The sequence below is a fragment of the Chionomys nivalis genome, chromosome 7 (genome assembly GCF_950005125.1).
Source record: "Chionomys nivalis chromosome 7, mChiNiv1.1, whole genome shotgun sequence".
In the NCBI taxonomy this organism is placed as follows: domain Eukaryota; kingdom Metazoa; phylum Chordata; class Mammalia; order Rodentia; family Cricetidae; genus Chionomys; species Chionomys nivalis.
This window is the reverse complement of record NC_080092.1, coordinates 85,652,721-85,664,323: the sequence shown is the minus strand read 5'-3', so window position 1 is coordinate 85,664,323 and position 11,603 is coordinate 85,652,721. Positions and strand designations below refer to the sequence as shown.

At 44.4% G+C, this 11,603-nt stretch overlaps 1 protein-coding gene across 1 annotated transcript in view; it reads right to left on the bottom strand.

Moving 5' to 3' along the window:
• Nucleotides 1-10,007: 10,007 nt before the first annotated feature.
• Efcab3 (EF-hand calcium binding domain 3) overlaps nt 10,008-11,603 on the bottom strand; it is a 42,190-nt gene continuing 40,594 nt past the window's right edge. Inside the window, exon 16 of the mRNA XM_057773339.1 lies at nt 10,008-10,334. Coding sequence (XP_057629322.1) covers nt 10,008-10,334 — 327 coding nt within the window. The remainder of the gene's footprint in view (nt 10,335-11,603) is intronic.

Here is an 11,603-nt window from a genome sequence, read left to right as displayed (position 1 = left end):
CCGGAGACGGAAGCGTCTGTTTTCCAAAACTCCAGCTCTTCCTGTGGGCCACGCCCCTTCCGGAAGCAGCGGTGTCTGCGCGGGAAAAGCGGGCGGGGGGCGGGTCGATCGTGTTTGACGTGAGGCTCGCTGCGGAGCTGGGGAGCGGGCGAGCCCGGTTGTGGCATTCTGAGGAGTCATCACTCCGTGGAGGCGGTGATGAACGTGCAGGGCCGGGAGCAAGTGAGAGGCCGCCCCCTTGAGCCCGGTTCAGGCTGGGCTGCAAGCCCAGCAGGTCTCCCGTTTCCTTCCTGGAGAGCTTGGACTGAAGAGACGGTACCAGACCACCGGTGCTGACAGCCAGCAAGGCCACCGTCGGCCGCGAGGCAGCGCGTGCGTGCACAGTGGGTTCCGAGAGCACGAAGCTTCCGAGTAAAATGACATGGCCACGTTTAAAAGGCATATATCGACATGGCCACACCTTTTATAAACGGCAGGTTTAATTGGTACCATAAAGATCGTAATTCATGCATACACATAGTTTGTAATATGTATAAAATAGTCTGTTTTAATGTATAATGTACATTTACATATTATACGTATCAATAGTTTTAATATAATGGTAGATCATGGCATATAGTCAATAAATGTGCATTTTCAGCTTTATATTTTCTATTTAAATTTTTTCTCCCTTCACTTATGTGTGTGGGTGTTTTGCCTGCATGTATGTCTGCGCACCACGTGCACGCAATGACAGTGTGCTATGTGCGTGAAATGCCCGTGGAGGCCAGAAGGCCGCACTGGATCCCCTGGAACTGAGTTACAGATGCTTGTGAGCCACCGTGTGGGTGCTGGGAATCAAAACCCAGGTCCTCTGGAAGAGCAGCAAGTGGCCGTAACCGCTGAGTCATCTCTCCAGCCTCTATAATTTTTATTCCTAAATTATTACAATTTGATTTTTTTGGTGTTTTGTTTTGTTTTTGTTTTTCTTGAAACTTTGTGGACCAAGCTGACTTCAAGCTCAGGTCTTCCTGCCTCTGCCTCCCCAGTGCTGGGATTAAAGGCGTGCGTTACTGTACCAAGCTACATTTTTTTTTTCTACCCCAGGATAATCTAGAATTTACTTTGTAGCTCAGGCTGGTCTTTAAGTCATGATGATCTTTAGTTTCTCAAGTGCTATGATTACAGGAGCGAGCCACTATATGCAAGGAAACTGGTTCTTATAAGTAATTTATCTTAAAGTTTGGTATAAGTATGTGTTGTAGATTGGACATATTTCCCCATATTCTTCCCCCCTCCCTTTTCTTGGTCCTCGTCACTCCCATTAGTCTCCTTTGTTTTCCTAGGTAGCCTTACTTGCACTTCATGTCGTACATGCAGACAGGAGCAAATTGACTCTTAAAAGAATCTACTAGAAAGTATGCTGTCAACATAAAGTTGGTCAAGAAGTCTTCAAGGGCTGACTACTTGGAGTAAAGGAAGGAGAGTGTAGTCAGTGAAGTGTAGACATAGCCCACTGGTATTCCATAGTGGTTTCTAGACTGCATCTTCCCATCACAGACATAGGAACAAGCTCCAAGCCCTCTCTACTCATGAAGACAAAGATATGAGAATACAAAAGACAGCCAAGAACATGTACTTCATATTATATTTATTTAGTATGTGTGTGTGTGTGTGTGTGTGAGAGAGAGAGAGAGAGAGAGAGAGAGAGAGAGATCAGAGAACAGTTAGGTGGGGGTTGTTCTTTCTCCTACCACCATGTGAGTTCTGGGGATTAAACTCGTCAGGCTTGGTGGAAGTACCTTTACCCACCGAGCCATCTCACCAACTCTTCTGAGTGGAGAGCAAAGAATACTCTTACTCAGTGGATGCATCCAATGCTTGTAAAGATGGAGGACTAAAGGAGACCGCCCTGAGTTACCCTGGACAGGGCAGTCAATCATTCCATGCTTCCTCTGCCCCCAGCTTCAGGCAGTGTGAATTCTGGGCCACTGGGGCATGACCTGTGCAATAAGAGCTTCCAGGAAATGGTCTTGGTGTCTCATAGACCATCAACAGCCTTTGAGCTGCTGAAGATTTAACAACTTTTTGTTTTTCCTGTTTTCTTTTTCGTTTTTTCTAGTTTTGTTTTTTTTTTGAGTGTTACTATGTGAAAAGTTTCTGCACCCCATAAACCTCTCTGCTGACGCAATAATCTGAATCAGACCAAATCAAAGCAAATTTAAAAAAGCCCAGGTTTAATGGATATCAGCACTCCCCAGTGGCATTCCAGAACCCAGAGAGGAGACAGAGAAGGAAGACCAGAAAATCATGTTTATTCTCTGGAAGGCAGTTTAAATACCCTGTGGGAGTGGTCTTGAGCATCTCTGGGGAGGGGTCACCGTTTGGCTGGCTTTTTTGGAGGTGGAGTCTGGACTGAGGCAACTCTCGGGGAGGTTTGCTCAGGATGGAGCTTCCACCCAAACCTTCCAAACTCTTTGGATATAAGGATGCCAGGGGCAGGGGTGATGCTTTCAACCAAACATCCCAGACTCTTTGGGTATATGGATGTCAGGGGCTGGGGTAAAGCCTTAATCCAAACACCATGTAACTCTGACTGTCTTGGAACTGATTGTGTAGACCAGTAATTTCTTGAACTCCCAGAAATCCACCTGCCTCTGCTGCCAGCCTCCTGGGCGCTGAGATTAAAGGTGTGTGCCACCACAACTGGCTTTTTTTTTTTAAGGTTTCTTGTATGCTAGCAAGTGTTTTCCACTGAGTTACTGCCCCAGCCCTGTTTGTTTTTGTTTGTTTTGGCACTCTAATTTTTTTAAAAAATTATTATTTTAAAGATTTATATTTATTATGTATACAGTATTATGCCTGCATGTGTTACTGCAGGCCAGAAGATGGCACCAGATTTCATTACAGATGCTTGTGAGCCACCACATGATTGCTGGGAATTGAACTCAAGACCTCTGGAAGAGCAGTCAGTGCTCTTAACCTCTGAGCTGTCTCTCCAGCCATACATGTTTGTTTGTGCATGTGTATGATGCACATTGGTGTGGGTGCCAGTGCACCACAACGCTTGTGTGGAGTGCAGAGGACACCCTATAGGAGCTGCTTTTCTCTTTCCACTGTGTAGGCTCTGGGGATTGAATTCAGACTGCCAGGCTTGGCAGCAAGTGCCTTTACCTGCTGAGCCATCTTGCCAGGCCCTTTGTCTTAGTCAATGTTCCATTGCTGTGAAGAGAAACTATGCCATGGTAACTCTTATAAGAGAAAGCATTTAACTGGGGCTTGCTTACAGTTTCAGAGGTTTAGTTCATTCTCATCATGACGGGGAAGATGGTGGCATACAGGCAGACGTGGTGCTGGAGAAGAAGTTGTTGAATTCTACATCCCGATTGGCAGGTAGCAGGAAGAGTTTTTAAAAGCTTGAGCATTTGAAACCCCAAGACCCACCCCTAGTGACAACCTTCCTCCAACAAGACCACACCTACGAGGTCATATATCCTAATTTCTCTCAAGTAGTGACACTTCCTGAAGACCAAGTGTTCAAATATGAGCCTAAGGGGACCATTCTTATTCAAACCATCACACCCTTTATTTAAATAGTGCCTTTTTAAAACAAGCCTTGCTATAGCCCTGTGTTGATGTGGGATTTCCCTCTATATGCTTGAATACCGTAGATAAATAAAGGAACTTCTTTGGGCCTATAGCAGAGCTATAGGGGAACAGAGCTAGGTGGAGAAAGCTAAGCTGAATGCTGGGAGAAAGGAGATAGAGTCAGAGAGAAGCCATGTAGCCCCGCCGGAGTTGGACGGAACTTTAGTCAGTAAACCACAGTCATGTGGCAATACACAGATTAATAGAAATGGGTTAAATTAATATGTACGAGTCAGCCAGTAAGAAGCTAGAGCTAATGGGCCAGGCAGTAATTTAATTAATATGGTTTCTGTGTGGTTATTTCGGTTCTGGGACAAACAAGCAGCCTTCTTACTACACTGTGTGACCTGAGACTTGAGATTTTTTTTTTAATTTTAAATTTTTTATTCACTTTACATACCAACCACAGTTCCCTCTCCCTCCTTTCCTCCCACTCCTCCACCACAGACTTGAGATTTCTGTCATTTGTCTCCTAAGTGTTGGGCATGTGTTACAATTCCTGGATTCACCTTCATTTTTCCTTATTAAAAAACAAGTATAGCCGGGCGTGATGGCACATGTGGTGGCCTTTAATCCCTATTCTTGGGAGGCAGAGGCAGGTGGATCTGTGAAGCACAAGTAATAAAAACCCAGAGAGAAATTGGGGTTCAACCTGAAGGTCAGAGACACAAAATAGGCAGCCACTGGCTCTTACCTCTGCCTCAGTCTGAAATGGTGATCCTGCCTCCAGGAATCTCAGAATGAAACTGTCTGAGAGTTTGTCTCCTCCCGTTTTATAATCCTTTCTAGAACTGGAATTAAAGGCATGGTTTCTATGGCAACTAGTGTGGCTACTGGAATTAAAGGTGTGTGTTACCACTGCCTGGTCTGTAAGGCTGACCATTGGGGCTGTTTTACTTTCTGGTCTTCAGGCAAATTTTATTTATTAAAATACAAATGAAGTGCCACTACAGATCTGTGAGTTCAAGGCTAGCCTAAAGCAAAATCTAATTAATTTTATCAATAAAAACCAGGAGTTTAAGGCCAGCCTGGTCTACATAGTGAATTCCAGTACGGCCAGGACTACACGCAGAGAAACCCTGTCTCAAAAAAAAAAAAAAAGTCTGGCTATGGTACTATTAGTACATCTGCTCAAGATACCAAAGTAGGATGATTGCTTGAACCTGGAATGAAAGGCTAGCCTGGGCAACACAGTGAGACCCTAATTCAACATAATAAAATCTTTGTAATTTAATTTTGTATATTCATGATTATTTCTTTAGTATTAATTTCTAGAAATGGCACTGATGTAATTATTTTCTCTGAAGTGGAAGTTTCCTTCCTGGAGGGAGGAAGGAAGCTGCTAAGACACAGGAAGCTTAGGAAACAGAAAACACCACTTCTCGTGGGTTATAACCCCAAACAGCCCCTGGGAGAGAGGAGTCATCTCTGGTAAGGCTGCCTGAAAGTTGGGCGGGGAGCTCTAGGATGTAGCTTTTGTATGTCCTTACCCATGCTGGGTGGGCTATTCAGGGATGCAATTGCTTAGTCAGCATGCGTCTGCAATTCCTCTCTCACACTCCTGTAAGTAGCTCTAGTAAATTCACTGATTCATTAGACTAGATTTGGATACCTTTGGTCATTTTCCCGTCTGGGCTGAACAGAGGTTTGTTCTCATCTGTCCTGAAAAAGTAACTACCAGGCATTGCTGAGCCACTGGCTATAGTTAGATCTGTTTCTAAGCCCGTGGAAGTCAGGAATTCTATCTGCTACAGATCTAGATCATAGAACGCATGCAATTCAGCAAGTTGGTGAGTGAATGAGATGTCTGTCCCTGTAAGTATCACAGCAGAGTAGTGTGCAACACTGTAACCGGGAGATGGAATTCCTGTGCAGTTTACATTTCCCCATCTGAAGTATTTAAAAGTATCTTGTTATCTCACTGATCCAAAGAAACACTGCAGTAATTGTAATATTCTGGGTGCTATCTCTGCAGACAGGACCTTATGTAGCCTAGGTTAGTCCTGGATTTGTCACATTGTAGCATGATCCTCAATTCTATCTTTTTGTCTCCACTTCCAAAGTGTGGGGATTACGGGACTGCACCACTATGCCTAGCTTCTAACTTGGCATCCACATTCTATATTCCTAGACACAGTTATATAAAAATATTTTCTCAAAGCTACTAATCTTACCCTCTGGTTAGAAAATATGGTTCCTTATTGATGTCTTCCCCCAAATTATAACTATAAGGAATAGCTAAATTTATTTTTAATTTTAAAATTGTGTTTATTGGACTGGAGGGATGGCTCAGTGGTTAAGAGCAGTGGCTGCTCTTCCAGAGGTCCTGAGTTTAATTCCCAGCACCCACGTGGTGGCTCACAGCCATTTGTAATGAGATCTGGCGCCCTCTTCTGGCCTGAGGGCATACATGGAGGCAGAATGTAGTATACATCATAAATAAATATTTTAAAAAATTGTGTTTATTTACATAATTACTTTTAATTTACTTACTGGGCATGCAGGAGACCAGAAGACCACTTGCAGGAGTTGGTTTTGTCCTACCGTATGGATTCTGGGGGTTGAATTCAGGTTGTAGTTAAAGCCACAGTCAACCAATATCCTTAGAGAACTGAGGATAGATAATAACTGGAAATTGTTCGGTTGGAGTCTCCGACTCTCCCCTGCATGGGATGCCCTATTCCTGTCTCTCTCTCTCTGCAAACCCTGCCCACTCAGAGAGTCTCTGAACAAAGGAAAGATGCCAAAACCCTAGTTCCACATTCATGGCAGCCACTGAAATTTTCCCTTTGATCCCACCAGCTGCCCAAGTCCCCACATAATCGCTCAGCTTTTGATCTTACTTGGGCACAAACCCAGCTTGCTGCAGACAGGTTATCAACACTCACCTACAATCTCTAAAACTTCTCTGATTTAGCTCAGGCATGTGACTTCTCTGGCTTCCATTTTAGAGACCAGTGAACCCACCTGGAAGTTGCTTTGTCTTTAATATACCTGTTGTTATACTTTTTCAATTTGCTTTATCTGGCTTACTGAGTCAGAGGAGAAATTTATTATGGGGGGCAGTGCAGGAAACCTATTAGTGATATAATCTAAATGATCTATGACAGAGACCCACTGCTTAGACAGGTTTCCCGAGGCTTTGGTGGTCTCCACAGTTTCACTGGGGACGGTAGTTGTAGACCTTTAGCTGTCGTACAGAGCAGAATAGGCCTTTGGCTGCTAGACCCAGGTCTGAGATTTTTCTGTTTAGTGGAGTAATGTAGGAAGTTAAGGCCTACCAGGCCAAGAGGTGAGCCAACCTGGAGTCTGCCTGGTGCTCTTAGAGGTCCTGATCATGTCTAGCCAATGAGGGATTACCACTCCATGTCAACAGACGGGAACACCTGGGTGCTTGGAGGGCATATAAGGTTCCTCCCATTGCTAAATAAACGAGTCTGGTGTTTCCCTTTCACTTGACTTCTGATATCTATGTCATTGATGCCGTGCCTTCTCACCCCCTTCCCCAGTGAAGCTGTTAGGATCCAGTAACAGCAGAACTTGGAGGATTGACCTTACTTTGACCAGGTAAAGTAGGACAGTCCACCCCAAAGTATCCACAAGCAGAGCCCTGGCAGCAGGCGAGGTATGGGGCAGTTTTGCCCAGTGGTTAGCATTACCACAATCCATGTGGGGTTCTTGTGCCCTAGCTATCTTTTTTGAATACCTTAAGGGTTTCCACTAGGAGGGGGCAGTCCTGTCTATTATGGGAAAATTAAACATTTTAAATGTTATATTCTGCAGATCTCTGAAGTATTTGAGGAACTCTATTAAGTATATCTAAATAGATCAACTTTGCTTGTTTCTACTTACTTGTTTTACGCTTAATTTGAAAACACATACATGGGACTAAGTAAGGCTTATTTTGTAATTACCTTTATACTTATCATGACTTCAAGTATAGTTCTGAAGACAATGAAGAATTTGATCATTTATAAGGTGACTAACCATTAGTTTGTATTTCATAATTAGTCTTAACAATTCACAGTAAGTTAGTAGCTTTCATAAGACTAGGATTTTATGTTACATCCCTGTTAGATTTAATTTAAAAATAATGATTTTGACCAGGCAATGGTGCATACACCTTTAATTACAGATCTTGGGAGGCAGAGGTAGGCAGATCTCTGAGTTTAAGACCAGCCTGTTTTATAGAGCAAGTTCCAGAACAGCCTGGGTTACACAGAGAAACCCAGTCTTAAACCCCCCTTTTTACTTGAATCTCTTCTAGTGTCAAAATAAAATTTTTAATCATAGATACAGTCCATAGAGAGGCTGGTAACTTTGCCCATCCTTTTACAGTACACTATGAATGAAAATAGGCTCAGTAAAGAAACCAAAGGAGCTGTTTCATGGGTGAAAAGGGAAAAGTTTATTCCAAACTGCCAAGGGGAAAGAGTTTCAGAGTTAAATGGGAAGGAGAAAAAAGGGGGCTTGAAAGCAGGGACTGAGGGAACCTAGAGGCCAGCGCTGACCTTGACAAGTCAGTAGGCACCACAGTCATAGTTAATAAAGGGTCCACAAGTTCTTGGGGGTCAGACACATGAGGACTGCTGCAAATTCTTCTCTAGTGTGATCAAGAAAGTTAGTTCCAGATCAGCCAGGGCTACAGAGGGACAGGGGGCATGGGGAGAGAAAGAGGATCAATATGAATGAACAAGATTTCAGATGGTGCTCAGTTGGCAGAGTGCTTGCTCAGCATGCATGACACCCTGGTTTTGATACCCAACGCCACATAAACCGGGCATGGTGGAGTACGCTTGTAATCTCCACACTCCGGGCATTCAGGAACTAAAGACAAGAGGATCAGGAAATCCAAGGTTGCCTATTTATCAAGCCTGCGGGTAACTCTCACCCCAGGGGGCAGGGAGAATCTGCAGAGCAAATAAAACATTTTTTCCATCCTGATAATAAATCAAAAGGTTAATGCAGATTTAGTGTTTGCAGAATCCCAAAGTTATGTGCCTCCTTGGATAAACTGTCAAAACCCACAGAACGCTGGAAGAACTACAAAAATGGAACTAAGAAGAATAAGGATACACAAATATTTTTAATAATTTTTAAATTTTTATTTTATGTGCATTGGTGTTTTGCCTGCATGTATGTCTATATGAGGGTGTCAGATCTTGGGAGTTACAGACAGTTGTGAGCTGCCATGTGGGTGCTGGGAATTGAACCCAGGTCCTCTGAAGAACATCCAGTGCTGTTAACCATTGAGCCATTTCTCCAGCCTCCCCACTTAAATATTTTTAAATAAATTTTAAATAAATTCTATACAGTTAAGTTTTATTACAATAAAAGTCATGAAGAGATGGCTCAGCAGGTAAAATGTTTGCTGTATAAGCATGAGGACTTGACTTCCAACCCTTGGCATCGCGCACACATTTGAGTGCGGTGGCTTTTAGCATGGAGGCAGAGATAGTGACAGGTAGATTCTGGAGTCTAGCAGAAATGTTGAGCTCCAGGTTCAGTGAGAGACCCTGACTCAGAAAGCAAAATGGAGAAGTGATTTCAGAAGATGCCTTGACATCCCCCACTAGGCTCTGCACACACCAGCGTGGTTAACATTACCTGGTCAGCTCACACATGTGCATGTACAGCTCACACACATGCACAATACAAAATATCATGATACCGCCACAAATTTGCAATATAGTTATTTTTTTTTTCTTGAGACAGGGTTTCTCTGTGTAGCCTTGACTGTCCTGGAACTCACTCTGTAGATCAGGCTGGCCTCGAACTCAGAGATCCAACTGCCCCTGCCTCCTGAGTGCTGGGATTAAAGGCGTGCGCCACCATGCCCAGCTATGTGCATCTTTAATGTAATGTATGAGCTCAGTTATTTGCAGGAGCAATCCAAGTGAAAGGTGTGCCTTAGGAATTCCTAAATGTCACGGGGGTTCTTTTGTTGGGGGCAGAGGGTGTGCTGGTTCTATACCCACAGTTGCTGTCCTCTGAATCTGGAGTCTTTCACAAACATTCAAAAACCCCATCTCCTTTACAGTCACCCCAAACTCAGATGCTTATTGCATGGAGGGACCTTAGGAACCCAGACCACCTTTTCCCCCTTCCTGATGCTGTCTTGGCTGTTTTGAGCTGAGTGGGAGTGGCAGAGGGGAACTGGCTCTAATAATAGAGTAACTACTTTTAAGTAGCAAAGATTTGGGGCAGAGAAACCATGGGGAAAGAAGCCATCCTATGATTTAAAGGTTTTTACTGGCCAGAATCCAAAAGATGTCAAAATTTCCACCTGCTAAGAATGTAGTAGATAAAAGCAAGAAACCATAATTTTGATAAGTATGGAAAGCAGTTTTCTAAGCGTTGTTTAGAAAATGTTAGACATTTCATTGCCGAAACCCTCTGAAACCTTTCCGTTTCCTTTTCCGTCCTGTCTCCAGGTCATACTCGCTGAGGTCTGATGGGGAAGAAAACCCAGAATTGCTGGAGGAGTTTTTGTTCGCGTAGCTGTCATGCAGCCGCAAGTCCTTAGCGGTAAGCAGCTCTTGGCAGACATTCCAGGACCATGTGTACGTGGAGAAGGTGTTGTAGAAGGACTCGTTGTTTGTCTCAATCCCAATCAAATCCCCTCGGATCTTTCTCCAAAGATTCAGCATTTCTTTCCGGTGCTCGAGGGCAATTCCTAAGTTATAGGCGTCTGTGGCTCTCTTTACCTGCATTGAGAGGGCAGACATCAATTGAGTGGAGTTACTTTAACTATCTTTGATTTATAAACCATAGTTATTGGTGGCTTGAGAGTCATACATGTAAAAATCAGAGACTACAGATGGGGCAGCATGGGACTTAGGAGCTAGGAGTTGGTGGGAATCAAAATGTGTCACTTGAAAGCCAGGTAGTGGTGGCACACACCTTTAATCCCAGCACTCAGGAGGCAGAGGCAGGCGGATCTCTGTGAATTTGATGCCAGCCTGGTCTACAAAGTGACTTCCCAGGAGAGAAGCGTGGGGTTAACTTAGGTGATATAAGTACCAGATTCAACCTAAGACAGCAAGAGTCAGCTGGGAGAAGATGCTGAGCTGAGCAAATCCGTAAGGGTTTTAAGATTAAGGCATCGAGAGGTGATGGGAAGAAGTCCCAGGATGAAGAGGCCACATCAACAAATGCTGGAAGACAGTAAGCACCCTGGACTTGGTAGGAGAGCTGGACGATCGTGGTGTTGGCAGAGTGTCGGGGTGAAAGTCAGAGCAGAGACGGTTAGAGGATGCAGCAGAGCCCTTCATGGGGTGGGGCTGTTTCTGAGGGAAGTGAGATGAGCCCCTCAGTTGTGCAGAGCAGAAGACTCTACCACTCTGGAGGAGAGGTCTCAGTAGGCCAGGTTGGCCTGGGACTTCCTATGTAGCACAGGCTGCTCTTCCATTGTAATTCTCTTGCTTTCATCCCTGGGATACTACCTGGAAGAATGTCCTGCACGCATCCTTCCTGGGAGTGAAACCTAGGGCTTTGTCCGTGCTAGGCAGGAGTGCTACCCCTGAGGTCTACCTTCAGCTCAAACATTTACCTCTGAGCAGGACAGCGGCATGTTTGATCTTCATGTTTGATCGTTAGCGGCTGTGTGGAAAGTGGCTGAGGGCAGGGAAGGCTGCAGAACTGAGGATTCCAGACTGGAGCCTGTTGTCCAGGCAAGTCTTACGGAAGGACTCAACTCAGACCGAGAGAACAGGGGTAGAGAGAAGGGAACAGACTTGGAAAACACCCCAGAATGAGTTGGACTAGATTTGGTGACTGGTGGAGGTAAGGAGTAAGAAAAAAACAAAACAAACAAACAATGTTAAGAGTGCTCCTGGCTTCTGACTTCAGTGACTGAGGAAATGGTGGCGTCAACAGCTGAGACACAGCATCCTCAGGGGAGAGCCAGGCTGATGTAGGAGATATGAGTGAGCATGGGGCATGTTGAGTGTGGTGTGTTATGAGACCTAGCATAC